Source organism: Brienomyrus brachyistius, chromosome 8, assembly GCF_023856365.1.
Source record: "Brienomyrus brachyistius isolate T26 chromosome 8, BBRACH_0.4, whole genome shotgun sequence".
In the NCBI taxonomy this organism is placed as follows: Eukaryota; Metazoa; Chordata; class Actinopteri; order Osteoglossiformes; family Mormyridae; genus Brienomyrus; species Brienomyrus brachyistius.
Window position 1 is genome coordinate 5,325,199 of NC_064540.1, and position 23,412 is coordinate 5,348,610.

At 45.0% G+C, this 23,412-nt stretch overlaps 3 protein-coding genes across 4 annotated transcripts; 2 read left to right on the forward strand and 1 right to left on the reverse strand.

Moving 5' to 3' along the window:
• The first annotated feature begins 1,369 nt into the window (after positions 1 to 1,369).
• On the forward strand, positions 1,370 to 7,800 carry LOC125747430 (protein transport protein Sec61 subunit alpha-like 1). The gene is made up of 12 exons (XM_049022668.1): positions 1,370 to 1,541; positions 2,498 to 2,565; positions 2,661 to 2,726; positions 2,913 to 2,991; positions 3,340 to 3,471; positions 4,119 to 4,228; positions 4,374 to 4,527; positions 4,868 to 5,028; positions 5,214 to 5,411; positions 5,673 to 5,864; positions 6,289 to 6,365; positions 6,502 to 7,800. Exons 1-12 carry the CDS (start codon positions 1,535 to 1,537, stop codon positions 6,686 to 6,688), a joined length of 1,431 nt encoding a protein of 476 aa, XP_048878625.1. The 5' UTR covers positions 1,370 to 1,534; the 3' UTR covers positions 6,689 to 7,800.
• A 750-nt stretch (positions 7,801 to 8,550) lies between these two features.
• Positions 8,551 to 11,469, forward strand: chchd4a (coiled-coil-helix-coiled-coil-helix domain containing 4a). The gene is made up of 3 exons (XM_049022690.1): positions 8,551 to 8,752; positions 9,464 to 9,562; positions 10,391 to 11,469. Exons 1-3 carry the CDS (start codon positions 8,731 to 8,733, stop codon positions 10,699 to 10,701), a joined length of 432 nt encoding a protein of 143 aa, XP_048878647.1. The 5' UTR covers positions 8,551 to 8,730; the 3' UTR covers positions 10,702 to 11,469.
• A 97-nt stretch (positions 11,470 to 11,566) lies between these two features.
• si:dkey-202e22.2 (netrin-4) lies at positions 11,567 to 17,856 on the reverse strand. 2 transcript variants are annotated; one of them, XM_049022662.1, is made up of 10 exons: positions 17,090 to 17,856; positions 15,934 to 16,322; positions 15,578 to 15,853; positions 15,272 to 15,398; positions 14,595 to 14,783; positions 14,267 to 14,483; positions 13,960 to 14,084; positions 13,748 to 13,816; positions 13,301 to 13,471; positions 11,567 to 12,370 (listed from the first exon to the last, which is right to left on the reverse strand). In XM_049022662.1, exons 1-10 carry the CDS (start codon positions 17,142 to 17,144, stop codon positions 12,234 to 12,236), a joined length of 1,755 nt encoding a protein of 584 aa, XP_048878619.1. In that variant the 5' UTR covers positions 17,145 to 17,856; the 3' UTR covers positions 11,567 to 12,233. The 2 variants fall into 2 exon arrangements, with proteins under 2 accessions (XP_048878619.1, XP_048878618.1); XM_049022661.1 differs by having other exon boundaries at positions 14,267 to 14,783.
• Positions 17,857 to 23,412: the final 5,556 nt, after the last annotated feature.

Consider the following 23,412-nt stretch of genomic DNA (forward strand, 5'->3'; position numbering starts at 1 on the left):
TTTCCGTGAAGATATTTAGAGTTGTGTTGAAATGCTGCGAGACTTTAATTGTTTTTTACAAGCATTAAAAAAAAATCAGAATAACATTTGTTTTCACAATTTGCTCTTTTAGATAAAATATTATTTTAGATCAAATATTTATAAAATTCATTTAAAAATGTGGTAGTTAGAGTTGACAAGATTTCACCGTATCATTTAACTCTAAATATGTCAAGGTCAAAAATGAACATAATTCTACTAACTGGGCAGTTCACTTTGAGTCAATCTGACTTGCAAATAATTCGTTTAAGGTCAGAGTGAAATGTGTCTGTCACGTCCGAAGGACGGACAACTCACATGCAGCTACAGGGTGAACTAAAAAGGTGCTTTATTAACCAAAACAAATGTAACAGGAAAACGACTACGAGGGGGAACAGAGAACACTTAAGCGGAAGACTAGGCTAATACCGAAACAGGGGAATGGCGCAGAGAATAACATTGATAATAATAACAGGACTGGGGATCAGACGACAGGCAGACACTAATATACATGGACTAACGAAGGGCAAACGAGAGACAGGTGATTTCAACACAAACGGAACGGCAGGAGATCTAAACACGAACGGAAGTGACCTCTGCTGGTCATACGGGGACACTACAGACAGATCCTAACCGTGTGCTCCTTTTACCTCCTTAATTAGAAGTCCATCCATCCGTCCATTTTCCAAACCGCTTATCCTACTGGGTCGCACCCCCCCCCCCCCCCCCCCCCCCCCCACACACACACACACACACACACATGCCTGTCTGCTAGGCCTACTTTATGAAGTAAATCTGTAGGATATATAGTGTGGTATTCCACTGTTTTAGAATAAATTGGTAAAAAAAAAAAAAAAAAAGTTGAAATTTATATGTCACATGTATATATGAGCAAAACAATACATCTTCCTTATTAAATACAAGCTTTGGGTATTCGACCAGTTTTATTTATTGCTTTATTTGTTCACTTGGGGGTTAACCTGAAACACAACCAGTGTTTCTCCCCCAGGGGCGCTCAGAAATTAAGTCCGTGTTTCTCCTATTAATTTTTTTCAGTGGGCTACAAATAATTTTCAGACCTACGGTTATTATCTGTGTAATCACAGTAAGCCTAATATTCATCCATCCATATACTGTTATTGGGATTAATATACTATTAATAGCTGTGATTTCTCAGACTGACATTTTTTGGGGGGGCTGTTTAATAAACATTATGATGTGTACAGATTTATATATTGTTATGGACAAAAGCAGCCACGTGAATAACTGGGCACAGGGCACGTGAATAACCATAAATTAAACTGCCTGCCACCCCACCGCCTGCTTCGCTCAACGACAAAAAACCGCGGCGGATGTGAGGCATAGAGAGGAAGTGACGCCAGGGAGAGGCCGCAGTGGCGACGTGTCTTTAGAACTAGAGTCTTTTTCTTAGCGGAGACTAAGCCGGTGCCACATAAACTGGTCCGATCCGACATACCGGGGCCATTAACGCGCTGAGATCCATACAGACGGAACCATGGGCAGTGAGTATAGCTATAATGTTTTGCCTGACTACTGGTGGTTTGCTTTTGTTCATCACTCTACCATTTAGTAATTTTAACTTGACAGTTGGACCAGATACTGCTCATAGTGGGGAGGGTGGAGGCCATCTTCTATTTATAATCACCAAATTTGGAAGCCGCATTTTTTTGCCTGTATAGTTTTACTGTGTATCGATCTGCTGTTAGAGTTTTTATTTTAAAACCTACGGTGGTTTGAGTGCAGCGCTTTATTCCGGGTCCCTGTCTGCCGACGATGACAAATGTGGCCCTAACTAGCACCCCTGATGGAGGCTGTTGCCTGTCCATTCGTCTCTAAATACAGTGTTACGCTCTGCTTGTCAAGGCAACTTAACTAACTTCTAACTAATCAGAAGGTTTAGTTTCCATGCATTTTATAGCTGTTTTGATACATTGTTTCTAACCATAGAAATCTTTAGGCAGTGATAACCGGACTTGTGCCGAATAGACGCATGAATTGAGAGCATTTATGTCAAATTTATAGTTTTACGTCTTTGTTTTATTTAAATGTGTAGTCGTGTATTTTCAAGCCGTGTTTTGCATTTATTTGAAGGTAACTTTATATAGAGATATTCTGTGCTTTTCACTCGGGTCCACTTCTGTATTAGTGATGACGTAGCACAACAGAAACATTACTTCTGCTTTGATTACAGCCTTTATTTACCTTGTAAAGCCGGAATAAAATCAGCTGTCAGTATCCAGTACAGTTACGTCGGGGTAGTGAAAGATTTTATATGTAAATCGCTTTCTTTCATTGGGGTAAATGGCTGATGAATTTGGTTGTCCCAGGTAGCCGGTAAATTCTGTCAGCCGAAGACCGATGCCACGTCTGCTTTCCTCCTTACATTAAGGATGTGTATATGGACGTTGTACAACAGTTTTATCCTTAAAGTTAACACCGTATCTCCTGTCTTTTTCAGTAAAATTTTTAGAAGTTATAAAGCCATTCTGCGCCGTTTTGCCTGAAATCCAGAAGCCTGAAAGAAAGGTAAGCCTTAGTTTTCCCTTGCTTTAAATATTGGGCAAAAGGGATGTTGGAGACAAGGGTGACGATAATTACCGAAATCACTCATTTCCCCCCAGATTCAGTTCAGAGAGAAAGTATTATGGACTGCCATCACTCTGTTCATTTTCCTGGTCTGTTGTCAGGTGAGTTTCTTCTCCTTTACAAGGAAACCAATTGAAACTGTGAATATGTAAGAATTTTGGATGTCAATCCTGACCATAATTAAAAGCAAAGGAATGGGCCAGAGAATGAGCGTGATGTGACTGTGCCGTTTGCACTAATTACCAGAGCATGGTTTTTTCCAGCGCTGATTCTCTCGTCCCTTTCAGATCCCCCTTTTCGGTATCATGTCGTCAGATTCTGCAGACCCCTTCTACTGGATGAGGGTTATATTAGCATCCAACAGAGGTATGTGGGAATTTCGCTCCCTTCCACACTCTCTACCTTTGAGCAAAGCATTGCTACACATTTTTACTGTGCCCTTTCAAGACTGCTATGCTTACCCTGTTTGATAAACATCCTGTTTTAACTTAATGACCTATTAGAAGTGGTGGCTCTTAATGTTTTTTTTAATTATGTAGAAATACTAGTTTGCTGGTGCATAGACCGATCCACTCGTGTATGTGCTGTTTGACGGTGGGATCATTGCTGTGCTGCTCTTGCTTTGCTTGTTCAGTACTGGATGTGCACCCTGGTTGCTCGGCTGTTACTGGTAGATGTTGCCCTCATTCCATCCTCTTGTCTTACCCTCTTTAGGCACCCTGATGGAATTGGGCATCTCTCCCATTGTCACCTCTGGCCTCATCATGCAGCTGTTGGCTGGAGCCAAGATCATTGAGGTTGGGGACACGCCCAAGGACCGTGCGCTCTTCAACGGGGCACAGAAATGTAAGGCCACGTCTGCGTCCTCTACGTCTGCTGCCGTTCCACAGGAACTCGCGTCATAGTTTGACATAACGTCGTGTTCTTATCTGAGCTGTAGGGTTAAAGTACACATATGAGGACCGTTGAATATTTTTCACGTAAAGGAGACTCTGGGAGCCCTGCGTTTTCCCTTTATCTGTGAATAGCCCCCTTGATTTCACTTAGCACTTTGCTCATGAGTGCAAAGTCCGGGTGTCCTTTTGGGACTTGAAGCAGGTTGGGGTTGAGTCCATGTCCTTAAATGCTTGATTACCCGATGCCCTATTTAGGGAAATTCAAACTCCTGTCACGTAGGTAGTGCTCTACGCGTGGCCTTACAGACTGCGAAGCCTCGTAGACTTACATTTTTATTTTTCATTTAGCTTCAATGTTTTTTGGTGAATTCTTTCAAGCTCTGGTGATTTACAGCATGCAGATGTAGTTATGGTGCTTTGCCTTTTTATAGACACTCAACTAATTCCTAAAAATCATTAGCGGATGGGTGACGCGTAACAGCCTGACCTGGCTTAATCCTGATATTTAGAAATAACGTATGAACTCTTACCTCATTGTGTTACGAGTCTGTTGTGTTGGTTGCTCTTCCTGCTCTAACATCACTCTCTCTGCCGCAGTGTTCGGTATGATCATCACTATTGGACAGGCCATTGTGTATGTGATGACTGGGATGTATGGCGACCCCTCTGAGATGGGGGCTGGGATCTGCCTGCTAATCATCATCCAGGTAAGTCTTACCCTGTCCCCATTCATCTTCCAGTCAGCCGGCTGCCTGGGATGCATTTTATTTTTTGACTTCATGTCAGGTTGAGTCATTCCACCCTTTTACATCAGTAGCATTTTTGGTTTCATGTAGTCTCATCTCTCCCCAGCTCTTTGTGGCCGGTCTTATAGTCCTGCTTCTGGATGAGCTGCTACAGAAGGGCTATGGCCTGGGCTCTGGAATCTCTCTCTTCATCGCTACCAACATCTGTGAGACCATTGTCTGGAAGGCCTTCAGCCCAACCACTGTCAACACTGGCAGAGGTGAATACCTCTTTCCCATCTAGCTTTGATGAAGTCCTGGTACATTGGGTGGCTCAATCCCACCTTGTGGTGATGCCTCTTACCACTCACTGTTAGGTTACTATGGGCAGACAGCTTTTTTGTTTAGTTGTCTGATTTTTTTGTTTCTAACCCTGCTGTAATGCATTGCAGAGAAGGGTGCAGAATTTTATACCTCATGTTTTCCTGCATTTTCATGACTTGAGTGGAATTGATGTTGAAACATTGGCTTGAAGGTGCGGTGGGCATGTTCAGGCTCATCTTAAAACGGCGATCAGGTGATGCATGGATGGAATTTGACCTTTGACGCTTTCCATTTCAGGGACTGAGTTTGAGGGTGCTATCATTGCCCTCTTCCACCTGCTGGCCACCCGCACAGACAAAGTGCGGGCTCTGAGGGAGGCCTTCTACCGGCAGAACCTGCCCAACCTCATGAACCTCATCGCCACGGTCTTTGTGTTCGCTGTGGTCATATACTTCCAGGTCAGTATCTTTTCCCCCTTCTCCTCCCAGCTTGTTTAACAACACATTTCCTTTTTATGAACTTTCTATGGAATTTGTAGTTCTAAATCAGCCAATGAATTGTTTGTTGGAATTGTTTTTTGCAGACTGCTTGGGTAGGAATGAAATGTCATGGCTGAATATAATCTCCCCCTCAATATTGACAGGGCTTCAGGGTGGACCTCCCCATAAAGTCTGCTCGCTACCGTGGCCAGTACAACACCTACCCTATCAAGCTCTTCTATACTTCCAACATTCCCATCATCCTGCAGTCTGCCCTGGTATCCAACTTGTATGTCATCTCGCAAATGTTGTCAACGCGCTTCAGTGGGAACTTTCTGGTTAACCTACTGGGCACCTGGTCTGTGAGTATACCTCTTTGCTCATGGTACTCTCTCAATAACCTGTATGATGTTGGTAACCTGTATGGTTTGACGATACTTTAAAATCTTGCATTATCTAAATGACCCTAAAAACGGTAAATTTTGTATTTCTCCATCGTTAGAGTAGCTGATTTGAGAATTGGTTCTAGAAGGGAGGCTTGCTCTGAAGGTCTTCTCAGTCTTATGTTTTTCCCTCATTGCTCATTCATTTCTAAATCTATTTTGTCTAATGTGCTTTCCCAGGATACATCTGCGGGTGGTCCAGCTCGTGCCTACCCTGTTGGTGGTCTCTGCTACTACCTATCTCCTCCAGAGTCTTTTACTTCGGTCCTTGATGACCCGGTCCATGCAATCATCTACATAGTCTTCATGCTCGGCTCCTGTGCTTTCTTCTCCAAGACCTGGATTGAAGTGTCCGGCTCATCTGCTAAAGATGTAAGTCGCCACACTTCCCGGCCTTATCTTAGGCTGGTACACCTTCACTGTTCTTGTTGTATCTTGGGAGTCATGGAGCTGGAGCATGTCGTGTTGTTTCGACATGATAGGAATGTCCTTAAGATGTATGATTTGCAGACAGGATTTCACAAACTTTACTGACCAGGATGGGCAATGGGATGGGTGTGTGCTGTATACATCATTACTGTAGTGATTGACAATATTGTGTAGGGCTTCATGGTAAATTATGAAACATGCTTTTGCTGTGAAATGTATATACATAAAGTGCTTTGATTTATATATCCAGCTATGCATTAAGCAGGCTAGTGAAGGCAGATTTGTCTCCTGGAACGTGCTGCTGTATTACTATTTACAGTGTGTTAGTATTTGTGGATGTTTTCTTCAGTGTGTGCTCTCTCTTCAGGTGGCCAAGCAGCTGAAGGAGCAGCAGATGGTTATGAGGGGTCACAGAGAAACCTCGATGGTCCATGAGCTGAACAGGTAAAGCATACATACCTCCACTGCCTCCACAGGAGCCTCTCTGATCTGGTTTAATCCCTAGCAGCATTGGAGTAGATGAGGCAGCTGCAGGTGGTTTTGCAGCAGCATTGTGACCACACCTCCTCTCCCTGCACAGGTACATCCCCACCGCAGCAGCATTCGGCGGCCTCTGCATCGGCGGCCTGTCTGTGATGGCCGATTTCCTGGGGGCCATCGGCTCTGGCACTGGGATCTTGTTGGCTGTTACGATCATCTACCAGTACTTTGAGATCTTTGTGAAGGAGCAGAGCGAAGTGGGCAGCATGGGTGCTCTCCTCTTCTAAAACCCCTCTCCGCAGACAGACCCGGCATTTTTGTACTTCACTTTCATTTTTTTTTTTTTTTAAAAGAATCATACACATGTCCGTGATCTAGCTCTTGGAGTTTGATGGGTGAACATCTTTCCATTGGAGCCCCTGAGGCAGATAGTCACATTTTGAACTGGACTTTAAGTGAGATTGCAGGGTGCCGATATGTGTTACGGAACGGAATACTTACCCTTTCCCCAGAGCATTTTCCCAGCATCCATCTCTCTGGTCTGTTTGGTACAGGATGACAGGGGTTTGTTTTTCCTCCTTCCCTCCCACAGCAACAGTTTTTGACATTCTATTTGACACACCTCTGCCTCACCTAGCTGACTATTGCTGTTACCTGGATGTTAACCTGATGTCACACAACATTGGATAAACTCTGCCTACTCGCATAGAGTTGTATAGAAGTCTCGTGACTTTGCTGTTTTTAATCTCCAGAAGAAGGTCGGTTTAGGTGCAGGTTTTACCTGTAAGGTTATCTCCTAAAGCTAAGCAGTTGTAGGTTGTTCAGTGGCAGAAGTACTCATCCACAACTCGGTCCAGTTTATTTTATTTGCAGCAATGCTGGTTTTAGGTTAAGTACAGTTCTCCCTCGAATAAAGGGAAGTGTCTGTATGTGGGTGGGTCCCCCGACTGACTTTTTGTGCATGTTGCACACTGGAATCTGCCAGGGGCAGGAAGAGGAAGTTTTTTTTTTTTTTAATTTTATTTTTTACTTTTCTGTATTGGATATAACTGTATTAAAGGTTTTTGTGTATTACTTTATTGTACATATACCATTTATGCATTCCTCCACAGTGTAAGCCTATTTGTGTGTAAAAAAGAAAAAACAAAACACTGTGAGGACATGTTTAAATTGACTGCCAGGTAAAATAAAGCCGCTTTGGAGGAAACGGAACAAAAAACGAACACCCACAGAGCTTAACTTACACGGAGTACTGGAATGTATTTTCTCCTCTATTGGACTTCACGCAGCTGACACAAACCTGTGATCGCAATACAGTTGTAACACCTGCACAGCCAGTGTTTAAGAAGCAGTTAGGATCTTAGAGGACTCAATGTCGAATAAATAATTCTTTATAAAACATGAGTTGAATGTGTCTTAATCACCAAAAGGATCTGCTTTGTCCTGGAGGAAAAATCAATTAAGGCATTACAATTATGGCGTTTTTTTTCTACTATTCTCTGACGGTGAAAACACAAAAGATCGTCTAGTTCTTCAAGATAGTACAACTCTGCTCAGAGATTCGTAGACTGAAGCATGAATGCAACATAAGTTATATTACAAGTTTCCCATAGATGTTCAGACTTCAATCCTAAATCCGGTACACTTTGGTGTAGAATGGACGTTTCTATCTCTTATTAGGTAGCGCTTACCGCTGTAAAACCATCTGACAACCTTGCTGATGTTTCCACCAGCAGTTTAGATTGTCATTTGTCTTAGACGGCTATTTTTTATTATTTATGAATAGTCACAGTATTGATGATATGGATACTAACACGTGGCCATTTAGGGGAAATGTCAGCTAGAGGGTATTCAAGGTTAACATTTTGTAAAATGTCATAAACTTGAAAGACTGTCTTGTGTTACCGTTCTGACCTCAGGTACTCCGGAATCATTATTATTATAAGGTACGTTTATTTATTATGGTCATGAAGTTTACATAAGTAATGAATCACATTAGTAATTCTAAAAGAATTGAAGTAGGTCAGTTTGTATCTACATTTTATGTTTTATTTTTAAAGATTAAATAAAGCGGTGTTTCGATCGGCATTGGTGTGAACAGCTCTTACGCACGATGGGGTCCTTCGCACGCAGTGATGTAATCGTAAGCTCGCGAGGGTAAGGGGCCGGAAGATGAGAGGTCGGAGGTTGGAGTTTGCAGCGTGTCAGGCGGTTGAAACCGGGGTGGCTGAGAAAGAGTGGCCGGTATTGACCACTGACAGTTAAAGGAGGCAGAAAAGGCTGTCGGTGGGATTTATTGTGGAACACGGGAACTTCTACGCTAACAGAAATGTCGTATTGCAAGCAGGAAGGTATGCTGAAGTCCCATTTCCATTCATTTCTTCTCGGCAATGTCATCTACATGACCAGCTGACCAGGGTAGCACGAGCTTGTGCGATCGTGTAAATGTATTACTTTATCAGTTACCTGACTGGTTATCTAGGCGTAAGCGTGGGAAAGCAGTGCTACAAATATTCAACTATATATGGGTTGGTGCACGATTCTAGCCATAAATGATAACACCATCCTAAGCTATTAAGGTAGACTTTATAGTGCAGCTTGCCTATCCAGTACATGTGCATCTTGATTGCTGTGCAGATCTAAACACGTGCATATAAAGAAGATTATCTATCTCATTCTTATAATTGTCGCGTAACCATTATTCTTAAATAAGCGCATTCATTTAAAAAATAAATATGTTGATCACATTTATAAGCTTTGCATGATTATCACCTAAAGGTTATATGGGTATATACGTTTAATGTTTATCCTATTTGTGTAATATATTTAGTGCATTAGTATAATTTTAATATTTGTTAACAGAAGCTAATTTGCAGAATATGTCAGCATCTATTGTTCCTTGTTGCCAAATAGCTGTTTAGAGATTAGTGGACCTAAACTGTAAACATTTTGACCTTCCCATGTGTAATTGGCGCTGTAATGGGTGTGGGGTTTTGATTTTTATTTCCTGAGTGTTTCATTGATTGGTTGGTTGGTTGGTTCTGTGTTCTTCCCTTTGGCAGGTAAGGATCGCATAATCTTTGTCACCAAAGAGGATCACGAAGCGCCCAGCAGCGCTGAACTGATAGCTGATGACCCCAATGACCCTTACGAGGATCAAGGTGAAGACAGCCGAGTTATGGCAGCATACCATTGTTGGGAGAAGTTGGGTGAAGACTGATATCTGTGTTTATAGTCTGGGATTTGGGGCAATCTGAGATGAGGAGTATTGTATACTTATTCATTTTAGTGTCTTTGAAATTAATTGTATTTACATATTATGTATTTGCACCGGGTTTGATGCTAACTGCATTCAGTTGGCTCTGTGGCCTGTACTCAGCGTAATCACAGTAAAGCGGAATGTAATCTAATCTAAAAAAAATGGGATATGCAGAGACTGAATGTTGTACTGGATTCAATACAGTATCGGCCAAATGTCTGGAAAGTCATTTGTTTTTTTTTTTACAAGTTAATGTCCCTAGGCACAGCTTGAAGGTAAGTAGCAAGTATTATCTTGTGAACAAGGAAAACGATGGAGTGCTGAGACAGATGACGTACCCCCCCCCCCCCAATACTCTCAGCTGGTTTGGGACAGTAGCCAACTTGTACTTAGATCTTGTGGGAACTCCTTCGGCACTGCTGAAGACGCATTCCAGGTGGCTACATCTGGAAGCCGGTTGAAAGAATGGCAATAGTCTGCGATGCTGTCATCGAAGACAGTGGGCGGGGGGCTAGAATTTAAGAAGATTTCGAGATGCTGAACACTTCTCTTGGTTGTTGCTGTTTTTGAGGTTTATTTCATTTCCTCTCCTCATGGCCTTTTACTATAAGCTGAATAGTGGAGCTAAAATGGAGACAAACGCATTGAAGGCGGGTGTGTCCAGACTTTTAACTATAGCCATGACATTACATTGTATTGTGTTCTGTTCTAATCTGATCATTCTCCGCAGGCCTCATCCTGCCGAGTGGGGAGATTAACTGGAACTGCCCTTGCCTAGGGGGCATGGCCAGCGGACCGTGCGGGGAGCAGTTCAAGTCGGCTTTCTCCTGCTTCCACTACAGCACAGAGGAGGTGAAGGGCTCAGACTGTGTGGATAAGTTCCGTGGGATGCAGGAGTGCATGCAGAGGTACCCCGAGCTGTACCCCCAGGAGGACGACAACGAGAGCGCCTCACCCCCCAACCAAGACTCCGCCCCTGAGCCTGACTCCACCCCCACCTCAGAGGACACGCCCCCCACAGAGAGCTCAGCCACCAGCTAATGACAAATGCTCCATCGTGTAGCCTTTCCACTGCAGCCACTGAGGGGGAGGTACGAGTCTCAGGTTGCGGATATGCGTATCGGCACATTGGGTCCCACTGGCTGGATTCATTAGGATCAGAAGCGGCTAAGATGTGAAGGGAAAGATCTCAAAGCTTTAGGAAGTCCATGGAAAAACACGGAAGAGCTACAATTGCCTTCATTTCCCCTCGCCTTCCCTGCATTTGACGTGGAGAGGAGGATCCCCGAGATGAATGAAACTTTTGTTTGACTGACTGAGAGCAGCAGCACTATTTATGGAGGAACCTGAAATTCTCCAGTAGTGTGTCGTACCCCGGTGCCCTTACGTCGATGGTGTGATGTTGCCCTTTGTAACCGTTCACAGGCTACATACTAGTGAAAATAGTGCAACTGGAAATTTTTTTTGACTGATACTTGTAAGCCTACAGTCAGACCTGGAGTTTAGTTCTAACAGCGTACTCTCTGCAGTATGACATTAAGCAGTTACTGGTCTCTATGATGCTGCTGGTTCTAGGTGAGAACACTGACTTTCTATGCAAACCTTTCCAGAGAAGCAGGCCGGGGTGCATGAAGTCTTTGCAGTGAGGGTCCTTAATGCCACTGATAAGGGGAAGAGCTCTGGGGACAAAGGCGGTGTATGCAGAGTCCTGCAGTTTTCGTGTTTCTCTTTTCACATTCACAGCTTTAATGTACCATGACATCCTTCTTAGCCAGTAATTAACTGTTATTAAATAGACCACTCTCTTGCTGTGTGGTGTCTTGGACCAGCCATTTACTTCCTCGTTGGTGAATTAACCCAAATATCCAAGGTTCTGAATTTGGAGAATCTGAACAGAAGAAAGGTGTAGATGTGCTTTTTTTTTAATCAAACTATGGGCAAAACCATTCGCTTTGAACCATTTTCATTAGTCTGTCCCGTGTTTCTGTGTGTTTTCCATAGCATTTGCACAAATGAGGATAACAGAGAATTTGACATTTATCGATGCATTCAAATATGAAGTGTATATGCAACAAAGAGCAGACAATGCTTTCTGTCTCTAAAAGGTGCCTTGAAGTGGCAATTTTACTGTTTGTTGTTATTCCCTAAATGATGTGTACGATCTCTACAGAAGATACTTCTCTGCATCTAGGCTGGCTTGCAGCTGGTTGAAGCAAACAAAAAAAAAATCCAGTTTATAGTAATGGGAGGCATCATGCATTGAATCCTCCAATCAGTGGGATGGCCGTAGGCTGTCAATCACTGTCCTGATGTCCAATGAGATATAACCGTAGACTGACTGTCTTAATGCTTCCCAGGTGGGCTTCCAAAGCAAGATTTCTCCACTCGCTGTGGATTTTTGTCGGGGCGCTGTCTATTCACCTGGAAACGTGGAGAGCTTCCTCCAGACCTGGAGTTTCCTCTGAACACGGTGGTTTTGTTGTACAGCTAGTTCAGCTGCCAGCAATACCCACTCCCCTGTACCTGGTTTATGTCCTGAGGTACGAGTGGGCGTGGCTGTAACGACGGCTGTGTCAGGGGCAGCCTTGCTCCAATGTCTCCGCTACCTGCTCTGCCACCTTGGCCGTCCAGGGGAGCACCATGCTCTGAGTGGTCACCAGCAGCCGCCCCGACTCCACCTCCTCCGGCCCAGCTAGCAGGTACTCCACCCCTAAGCCGGACGATGAGCAAAAAGTGAGCTTGGAGTCTTTTTTTTTTTTGATGGTTCACTGACTTGATGGAAAGTGTCAGGCTGTTCACCTGAGCAGTGACGGCTCTACAGGCAAACCTTGTGTAACGTTCTTGTGTGAGTAATATGGACTCAGCGAGAGAGACAGGTGGGGACCTGTGCAGGCAGGTATGAGGAATCACTTAACACGGTCACTCCCAAGGCCCATGAGGTCGCACACGATGCGAGAGTGCCAGCACTGAGCATACTATTCACCCAAAGCTAATGACGGTGATCCCCAGCCAGCACCGAGCATACTATTCACCCAAAGCTAATGACGGTGATCCCCAGTCAGCACTGAGCATACTATTCACCCAAAGCTAATGACGGTGATCCCCAGCCAGCACCGAGCATACTATTCACCCAAAGCTAATGACGGTGATCCCCAGCCAGCACTGAGCATACTATTTGCCCAAAGCTAATGACGGTGATCCCCAGTCAGCACTGAGCATACAGTTCACCCAAAGCTAATGACGGTGATCCCCAGCCAGCGCTGCCAATCAGCATCCCAGCTGGAGGTAAGTACCTACCTAGAGTTACTGCCCTATACTCACCATGGTCTTCAGTAAAACAGAAACTAGGGACAGTTTCTGAAGATTTGAAGGCCACCATGATGTGAAAACCCCTTTGCTGAGCTAAATAATGCCAAATCAGCCGGACAATGGAGCGTTAGGGTTGTGGATCCTCTGATCTTTAGTTTTATAGCATTATTTACTGTGGCAGACTATGAATTTGGCAAATAGGAAGGAAAAGGTAAGATGTCTTAAAGTATATGGAAACCATTAAAAATGGTTCTGTCGTCCCCTCTGCCCTTATTACATTAAAGTGTCTGTGGTTTGCACGCAGTGTGTACTGTGAAGCTAAGTGTGATACCTGGATTGAGGATGGGACAGGTGCAGCCCAGGGTCGTCCATGACAGGGGGAACAGGCTGTGGGTGCCCTGGGACAGGGACACGCGTCCCGAACGCAGCACCTTGCGGACCTTCACCTCCACCTCCACGTGGCTCCCTTGGTCATGAGCCGACAGCACGCTGGCCTTGATGGCTGTCACACGAAGGCACAGTAGGTGGGATCGGACTGTGTGCTGCCATGCTGCATGTACTCTTATTCTATATATACAAGTCAATAGCCAATATCTCGGATGTTATCGGGACAGATGTCAGGCTACACAGATTGGTCACATGACCGGAACATTTCGGCATATGTGTAGTGAATAAAGCCCAACCCAATCCTCACTAACCCTCTCACACATCCCCTTTGATGGCAACATTCCAGAAGGTATCACGATACGTGTGAAATCTGTGCCCCAATTATTCTTACCGTAGGCATACTTTTTCTTGCAGAGATCAGAGATGCTTTTCAGAATTTTCTCCTTGCAGTTGCATTTCGCTGTAATAGATGTTGGTGTCACTGACCCATAGAACCACCTGTCTGCTATACCTGGTTCAGGCTGTGATATAATTTGTTTGCCAGGATTTCAGGAGATAAATATACGAAACCAATATACCTCAGGCTGACCTCCATCTAATCACCTGTGTAATGAATAGCTGAGATAGTGAGCTCCTCTGACCACGCCCTTCCCTTTTCATTGGTCAGGCCGCCTGCATCGCCGGGGATCCTTCCACCAATGGGAATATTGTAGGCCTCATAGTGATTTCTGTTTCTCAGGGTAAAGGCAGGCTTCAGAGAGAGGCTCGTAAAGCATTCACTGGTACTCGGATTATATTTGACCAGCCTGATCGAAAATATTCTATGACATCATGACCTAGACCAGTAATTAGCAAATGTGGGTGTGGCTACCAACTAAGGAGGCAGAGAGGGAGGAGCGGTAGGGTTCACCTGTCTTGGCAGTGTCCCGTGATGGAGTCGCAGTTCTGGGGGCAAGAGCACCTCGTACAGCCGTTGGGCCCGAAGCCCCAGTAGCCTGGGAGGCAGTGGCTGCAGGTTCGACCGCCAACCCCCAGCTTGCAGTGACAGTGCCCGCTGCGGGGGTGACACCAGCGACCCTCAGCCCTGCCCTGCACCGGCACCGAGCCAACAGAGTCACACCAGCATTCTGCGGGAAAAAGAGCCAAAATACCAGAATGATTAGGGATCGTGAGAAGAGGCGCTTCCCGGCTTTCGATGGCGTCACAATCGATCCACCCATCACCCATCATGCTCTTACGCATGCAGGCGTGCGGCGAGCTCATGGGTCTGCCGTGCCGGCGCCGGTAACCCAGGCGACAGCGCTGGCACCTGCTGCCGTCTGTGTTGTGACGGCAGCCGTCACAGACTCCTCCACTGACCCCCCCTGTGGTCTGCCACATCCACTGGGAGAAGCGGCAGCTGTCGGCATGGCCGTGACACTCGCACCCTGGCGGAAGGAGAATGTCAGCAAGGGGAAAAGGGAAATGGGATAGGCAACAATGTCAATATATGTGCGTCCATGCAGACCCTAACCAGGGAAGTACAATACCTGTCAAAAGTATTTGCTGATAGTGCATTATGGCAAGTATATGGTATATGACAGGATGTCTCTGGAACGGATGCCAGAGTTTCACAGTTAATGTTATGTTATTTAGCAGATAACATAAGTTCACATTTGCAAGGTGCTGGATTTTAACAAATGGGGAAAAATACCAGGATGTGACCAGCTTGTACTTCTGTAACTGGCTGTGACTATTCAGCTTAAATGTTTTAGCCATTTAAGTTGCTCTGTTAAGTCTATAAGCAAATCAGCGCATCCAAAATAGAGATTAAAGCGTTCAGCAGAACAGGATGGATATTCTTAGGAGATCAGGATGCTGTGGCCTCATATCTGTGCCGTGACACCTGGTGGGTCCCAACTTCAGGGGCACTCACTCTTGCAGGGGTGGGGCGCCCCGCTACTACCGTTGGCAGGTCTCCAGGGCCGGTCGTTGAAGAGGGGGGCGCATCTCTCGCAGTGCTCTCCCGCTGTGTGGTGTGCACACACGCACCGGCCCTGCACCTGCCCCCAGGACGCAGCACGCTGTCACATTCCGCTGCATCCAGCAGTAATGCGCTACATGCACATATTTATCCAATGATCGTCACGCACATGTTAAACAAAAGCATGCTCACTTGGAGCATGCATGCTTGCGCAAAACATGACACTCACGATACACAGCAAACACAAACTCTACGCACCATGCCACCATGAGGTCGCATGCCCAGCTGTGCCGCAAACGGTTGGCACCGTCCTGCATGCCCATGACAGAGGCAGGTGCCCCCAGCTAGCAGACCGTAGACAGGAGAGGGCGGTGAATCTGTGTCAGGGGGGCTGCTTTGCCAGGAAACAGGGGTGGGACAGGACTGCTCCTTGAGGAGCCGGATTCTCAGATTGGTGAGCGTGAGCCGGGCAAGGGCCTCGGGGCTATAGGGGTCCCTCAGGCTGTCTCCGGGACTGAGGGCCCGAAAGATAACCTGAGGACACAAAAAAAACTGTCAGCATGCTTCTATAATCCCACCTTTGGTCACACTGAGTATTGTCACCCAGTCCTGACCTCTCTGCTACTGGAGTAGCGGGAGGTGCACAGGGCACCCGGGGTCCTGACGTCATCAGGGAGGCCGAACATCTGCCCGCAACTACTGGAAAAGAATTTGAGTGGCTCCCAGGACAGGGTGAAGTCACGCGACCGCTCCAGGACCATGGCCAAGGGGCAGGGCGAGCGAAAAACCGCCACCACGTGGGTCAGGGTGAACTGCGTCTCCAGGTCCAGCTGGAACTGCTGCTCCAGTAGCTCCCCCAGGTGTGATGGCAGAGAGTGGCAGTGCGGAGCAAGGCAGGGCAGCGAGGATCTGTTTCCACAGCAGCTGCTGAGGGTGGTCAACTGTCTGCCAATCGCTAGATTCCCTACAAGGGCGCTACAAGTGTGGTTCCTGCAGCGGGATCCTGCAAGAAGGGTTACCACAAAAAATCAAATTATAAGACCTGAACTCATGCATACAATTTTTTCCTCATCCTTCTTTAAAACGCTTCAGTATCGAGAAACAAGGCTAAGTTGGTTCTATTAGAACAATAACCACTTCAATGAATAACTTCATGAGGTCTTCCACAGACGTATAACCGATTTCTTCTGTAATCACAGGGGGTAGTTTATTTGCGGCGTCTGGTAGGCTTGAACACTTTGAAATGCATGACCTTAATACCTCCTTCATGCGATGTTCTCAAGCTGTATAAATTATCCATCCATCTTTTATAGCCGCTTGTCTAATTCAGGGTCGCGAGACGCCAACCGATCGCAGGGCACCATCCCGGGTCATCAAAAATGTGCCGTGAACGCTGCCTTCATATTCAGTTTAAATCAAATTATAATTTAGCAGTGACTTTCCACGTTAATAGTGTCTATGCAGTTACTGAAACAGCAAGTCTAACGAACCACCCTGTTATAATTCAATGTAGTTTATTGTATATTTATATTAATATCCTATAGCTGCGAAAGTATACTTATTAATCATACTTATCTTTATATTACCTTGCTATAAAATGTTACCATGCAATACGAAATTAATTAAGCGTAACACCTGAATCGGAATACAATATTATCGTCCCAGAGCAATAGTGCCAAAACCAAAAATGGAAATAAACATTTCAGCAGTACTTCGGAACGTAAAGCTTTCAGTATAGTTTCCCTCCTCGTACGGCTTCTCTACACTTACCAATTCCGCCCTGGATGAGCGCAGAGAAGAGAAGCGCGCAGCAGACTGAGAGCATCTTAAACTCGATTTAGTCTTTCCGAGTTCCGGTGCTCGGCTTCGAGCTTTTTTAATCTGCCTTCCAAAGTCCAAAGATACCGGCCCACTATCCGCTTAGTGCCTTTTCCCACGCCGTTTCGGAGGTCCGGGCAAATATTACTTTCCAGGGCAGACGAAAAAGACGCGGTCCTAATAGTTTACCCTTAACAAATAGTCCAGGTCCTCTCACTTGTCAAAAGTTGTCTCTGTTTTTCTTTAATTTTCGTCCAATATAAAGTTACTAGAAGCCATTTAACCACCAAAGGCAGGACATTAAAATACCTTTAGTCAATATTTAAAACGCCGCCGAAACATTCAAGTCACGAAAAATATGGATAAAATTACCATAATGCAATTTTAGATACGCTCTATCATTTTCATCTGGATCCCGTTTTCTTTTTCCTGATCCATTTTCTTCGATCTTACTAAAAGCAGTGCAATTTCCATCACAAACACGGAGTTTTATCAGAAGTACAATAATAAGCACATAAGTACAATAATGATGGCGGCTATTAGTTGTGGATTTCGGTTTGACCGTTTGGACAATATTTTGATTTTTCTTTTCATTTCAATTAAGGTGCCATTTTATTTATAGAGTCAGCATAACATGAGCGATGGAAGCGGAACAAACGCCTACGATTTTCGCTGAAATGACTTCGTCAGGTTTCCGAAAGTGCGTATGTACCTGGGCTCTTTATGTAACCCCTAGTGGCCGACACGAGCATGGCAATTTGAATATCACTGACTCGGAAAAAGTCGCCACCAGGTCGACCGACCACGGCAATCTGCAGCTTCAATGCAGAACAGCTGATGTGTATGTAATGCTGACGGATAGATCATACGGCTACTAATTCTTTCTTGAAAAATCAAGCAAAGCGTCCACAGTATTGGGTATAATATCCCCTAGCAGTTTCCCCATCGTGTCGTTTCACTTTACTTTAAAGTGCTGTCATCTCGTTCCGTTGCTTGTCAGGACTCCGACGTTCACTTAGGGAGCTGTGTCCAAAGTAATGATGTTTGACATGAGATCTCGCAGCTGTGTGCTTGTCTACTATATAAGTAGTGTAAAATATAGTATAATAGTATAATGGTTTTTATAACCGATTGTATTGCAATTATATTTACTATTGTATATGGATTTTCACTTGCTTATCTTGAAAAATAGTCTGGTATAGAAATTGTAGGGGTCTTTATACACCGTATTATATTTTAATGACTGCAAAGGCGGTAAAGATGAACTTGCGCCAGAACTGTTCCCAGCTAAACACTTTGGCGTAGGGAAGACTGGGGTGTAGTTTGGAGCAACATCAAACCCTCCATCTAATTACCATGAGTGCAGAGTCATGTGGAAGAGGCAGGTAGCCTGTAACGTACAGGGTCTGAATCTCAAAGCTGTGCTCTGTCTGTGTCTGTGGGTCCGTCTTCCACCATGTCTGCTCTTTACGAGCTGTGGTATATTTGAGCTTTGGCACACGTTCCCTCTCCTCCTGAACCAACGCCTGCCGACAGCATCAGTCTCTACCCAAACTGCAGGAGGCTTGATGGGGGTGTTTCCCATCGCTGTATAAAACCACATACAACTTTTGCAAAGTGTTCTATGCTGAAGTCAGAAGCAGAGTTGCCCTCTTTATACATTTATCTGGATGTTCTTACTTCCGACTTTGTATAACTGCCCACAGAAGATGTAAGGAGACGTTTCATGCCATTCTGACCCAAGTAAAGTATTTTGGGGAGAAAAATGGTTCTCCAGCTTCATGGATCAAAGGAAGGGTAAAAAAATGAAGAAAAATCGATCAAAACACGTAACAGCTCTACAATGACAAGACACAAGTAGTAATGAAATTTTGCTGACATCACAAAATTCTTCTAACCCAGTTTGTTTCTTCTATGTGGATTTCAGTCAAAACAATATTTTTTTTTTGTTACAGTGGAATAGATAGATGTTGCATATATGTTCTTTGAAAGCTTACACTGATCAGCCATAACAATAAAACCACGAACAGGTGAAGTTAACAACATTGATTATCGTGTTACAATGACAAGAGTGTCATTATTCATTAGGCAAGCGGAAAGTTGGTTCTTGAATTTGATGTGTTGCAAGCAGGAGAAACAGGCAAGCGTAAGGATCTGAGCAACTCAGGGCCAAACTGTGACGGCTAGACGACTGGATCAGAGCATCTACAAAATGGCAGGTCTTGCGGGGTGTTCCCGGTATGCAGTGGTCAGTACCTACTCAAAGTGGTCCAAGGAAGGGAACCCAAGGCTCACTGATGCATGTGGGGAGTGAAGGCTGGCCCGTCCAAGCTGATCCCACCGGAGAGCTACTCTAGCACAAATCGCTAAAAAAGCTAATGCTGGCTATTAGAGAAAGGTGTCAGAACACAGTGTATCACAGCTCACTGCGTATGGGGCTACATAACTGCAAACCGGTCAGAGTGCTCATGGTGACCCCTGTCCACCACTGAAAGCACCTACAATGGGCATGTGAGCTTCAGAACTGGACCAGGGAACAATGGAAGAAGGTGGCCTGGTCTGATGAGTCACATTTTCTGTTACATCATGAGGACGGCCGGGTGTGTGCGTGTGGTTTACCTGAGGAAGAGATGCATTATGGGATGAAGGCAAGCCAGTGGAAGCCGTGTGATGCTCTGAGCAATTTTCTGCAGGCAAACCTTGGGTCCAGGCATTCATGTGGATGTTACTTTGAGATGTACCATCTACTTCAACATTGTTGCAGACCTAGTGCGCCCCTTTATCGCAACGATTCTCCGCGATGGCAGCAGGGTGATGTCACCTGCCACACCTGCCAATGGGTGGAAAAACATGAGTTTAAGGTGCTGACTTGGCCTCCAAATTCGCCAGATCGAGCATCTGTGGAACGTGCAGGACAAACAAGTCCGATCCCACCTCTCAGTCGACAGGACTAAGGATCTGCTGCTAATGTCTTGGTGCCAAATACCACAGGACACCTTCAGAGGTCTTGTGGAGTCAGTGCCTCAATGGATCTAAGCGGTTTTGGCAGCATAAGGGGGACCTACACAATATTAGGCAGGTGGTTTTCATAGTACGGCTGATCAGTGTATGTATTCTATGCTGCAGCATTATTTGGTAGATACTTTTTTGTCAAAATCAAATAAAAAGATGAAATAGATCATTTTAATTTTATGGGAGTTAGACAACATAACGAATAACATAGCTATTAAAAATATGATGAATTATTTCAAAGTTCAGGTCCACAAATAGTCCGATTTAATCGAGTTCAAAACTAAACCCTTAGGTACACATATTCGTGTATGCAAAAAATTAGCCGTTTAATTGCCGTTTGAGATAAATGCAACAGCGTGCTCTCAGGAAATGAGTCCTGGGCGCCTTTTTGAATAGGAGGAGATTGATTAGCAACTTTGCAAATCTGGAATTGTTACACAACCTGAACTAAAGGAACATAGCAGCCATTCAGGGATATAGAGATTCATGAGGTCATCTTGTGAAACGATACGAAATATGTTACAAAATCGTTACAAAATATGTACGCCATTAACGGCTCACAGTATACGGAAATACGAAACTATTTCAGGGACGCATGCTAAGAAAACCATCTACATTTGGGGGATGCGTTTCGGGTGATAATGTGAAACACATGGAGAGCTTAACCGAGCTGACTGCCATTGTGAATAATTTACCGTCCACGGATGGCGAGATGAGCCGCTCCAACCCACGGCTTGTTAAGCTGTTTTACAACCTGAAAAAATATTGACAGAGCAAATCAAATGAAATCTCGTTTTGGCAGAGCTGGGAACTGCCATAATAAAACATGTTCAAAGGGAGGGTGAAGAAGCAAAACAAAGAACCGGAAAATCTCTCTAATTTGCTGCCTCCCATGTCTGACACGAGCAGGTACACATGCACACAGACTGTGCTACCTGCTAATCTTTAAGCTGTGTAGATACGCCGGCGTTCTCCTTCTTCAAGCTTGTGTGTGCTGGAGTGTGTCTCTGCGCGTGCCCCTCTATCTGTGTGTCGTATCACCCATGGCATAGTATCAGCTCAACATACCTTTAAAGGAGCCAGGTCCATCCCTGCCAGGTGATCGATCAGGAGTGAAGAATTTTACCCTGACTCTCACCTAATTAGCATCACTGTGCACCGTGTCCAGTTACATTTATTTTTATTTAGCTCATTTTCCAACCTGGTTGCCCCCCCATGTGCTTAACACGGAAAACAACATCAGTGGCACTTACTGATATAACACATTTATTATGTTTCCATGCGCTAATTCCATAATATGTGAACCTAACTGAAGGCTGTACCGATTGAGCTTCTTCTCCTACAAATTACAAGATAACCTGCTTCCTGTGTCTTGCTGTAGTGCTGAAAATGCTGATCAGTCCGGTTATCTGGCGCCAGGACTTTCAAACTCCTGCCAGGTACAGGAGTGAATCTAGAAGACCTTCCTGACCAGGGTCGGTAGCCAGCAGAGGGACATCAGAATGGTGTGATGTGATTATCTATTACAGCACATTCACTGTAGGGGAGACAGTTTAGATTCCCTCATTTTAATTTCGCGAGATAGTGTTTCTGTTTATACGGGAAGCAAAGGCTTTGGGCATGGATTTATGTGGACGTTTCAAAGGTCAGTGTGCAGATCAAAGGGATTCTGGCTCAGGGTATAGAAGAGGGGAAGCTCTCTGCTGTCTGATCTACAGCAGTGCAGGGGTGGCCTGGGCTCATCTCATTCTAGGGGTAGCGTCGGGGGAGGGGGGATGGGAAGGGTAGCTGCATCTGATGCAAGGTGACAAATGAGGATTCTGCATCCTTTGGGGAGGAGCTTGTGTGGGTTTGATGATCAGCTCAATGGCCTGTAGTACACAGGACAGGAGCAGGGAATAGGGCGAGATGGAGAGGAGCAAACTGGCCATGTGGCAGCTGGGTGACCTAGTGAGTGACTTGGCTGCTGGTGAATGAGGCAGTGATCTGGTGCTCAGGTGGAGGAAGCCGCTGTTCTGAATTGCCATTAATGTGACCCTGAGTCTATTTTGTGTTTCTTTCATTTTACATTTTTAATTAACAGGTTGTTTGTTGGGGTGGTGCAGTGTTTAGCACTGTTGCGTCACACATCTGGGACCTGTGTTTGAGTCTCTGGCAGGGCTCCATGTGTGTAGAGTTTGCATGTTCTCCCCATGTCGTCGTGCGGTTTCCTCCGGGTACTCCAGTTTCCCCCCACAGTCCAAAAACATGCTGAGGCTAATTGGAGTTACCAAATTGCCCATACAGGTAGGTATGAGTGAATGTGCTCTGTGCTGGGTTGGTGCTCTGTGCTGGGTTCCTCCCTGCCTTATGCCTGTAGCCTGATGGATAGGCTCCAGACCCCCCTCACCAGGACATCAGAACTTGGATGGATGGATGTTATTTGTCCTGGCATCCTGTCCCCTGACTCATACCCTGGGTGCTTTGGGGAAGGGTCCAGCAGGGCTGTAGCTAGAAATTCTGTGCTACTTGCTAATTTTTAAATTGTTTAGACATGCTCTTAGATGTGCAACCCCCCTCCCAATTTTATTTATAATTTTAAGTATTTATGGGCCCCTGAATCTGCCAGGGTGTCCATGCACCTCCAACACCCCTGGGCTGTAGGCTCACCATGGCACAATGATGGATGGATGGATGGATGGATGGATGGATGGATGACGTTTTTAGTTTAGACCCTGAAATTTTATAGGGTTGGATATAACTAGATGGTCGTGGCTTCAAAACCAGTGGCTCACAGAGTAATTATATCAGCACTGGGCCATTATGCAAGACAAAGACTGAGCTGGCTGGTCCTGCTCTCTGACCTCCAGCTGTGCTCACTTGTATGTCACTTTGGACAAAAGTGTCTACTGAATGAATTTAATTGCCCCACGGCTGTTAAACCAGTCTGGAGCAAGTGTCAGTATTTATAAGATTTTCAGTAGTATTTTTGAAAATTAATACATTGTAGGGACCAGGTTTCCCTACAGTGTGGTAAAAACATGCAACTTTTTAGCTTGAGGGGACTTTCTTTCAGTCCCCACAACGACAACCTCAATTGTATAAAAATCTGTGATAAATCAAAAAAAAAAAAAAACTGAAAATGTCAAAAGTCTTGTGTTATGTTTGGTTACTTACTGTATAAGGTTAGGGTTGGGTAGGGGTTAATGGCTGTCATGTTGTGATTAAAGTTTTCCCCATGGAAATGAATGGAGAGTCCCCACAAAGTTTATATAATAATTACA

Coding starts and splice junctions, on each gene's coding strand:
- LOC125747430 (XM_049022668.1), top strand. Junction 5,865..6,288: donor CCGGCTCATCTGCTAAAGAT/GTAAGTCGCCAC, acceptor CTCTCTCTTCAG/GTGGCCAAGCAGCTGAAGGA. Junction 6,366..6,501: donor ATGGTCCATGAGCTGAACAG/GTAAAGCATACA, acceptor CTCCCTGCACAG/GTACATCCCCACCGCAGCAG.
- si:dkey-202e22.2 (XM_049022661.1), bottom strand. CDS start 17,144: ATGCTCTCAGTCTGCTGCGCGCTTCTCTTCTCTGCGCTCATCCAGGGC. Junction 16,323..17,089: donor GCTCATCCAGGGCGGAATTG/GTAAGTGTAGAG, acceptor CCCTTCTTGCAG/GATCCCGCTGCAGGAACCAC. Junction 14,784..15,271: donor GGCGCCCCACCCCTGCAAGA/GTGAGTGCCCCT, acceptor TCCTTCCGCCAG/GGTGCGAGTGTCACGGCCAT.
- chchd4a (XM_049022690.1), top strand. CDS start 8,731: ATGTCGTATTGCAAGCAGGAAG. Junction 8,753..9,463: donor GTCGTATTGCAAGCAGGAAG/GTATGCTGAAGT, acceptor TCCCTTTGGCAG/GTAAGGATCGCATAATCTTT. Junction 9,563..10,390: donor TGACCCTTACGAGGATCAAG/GTGAAGACAGCC, acceptor CATTCTCCGCAG/GCCTCATCCTGCCGAGTGGG.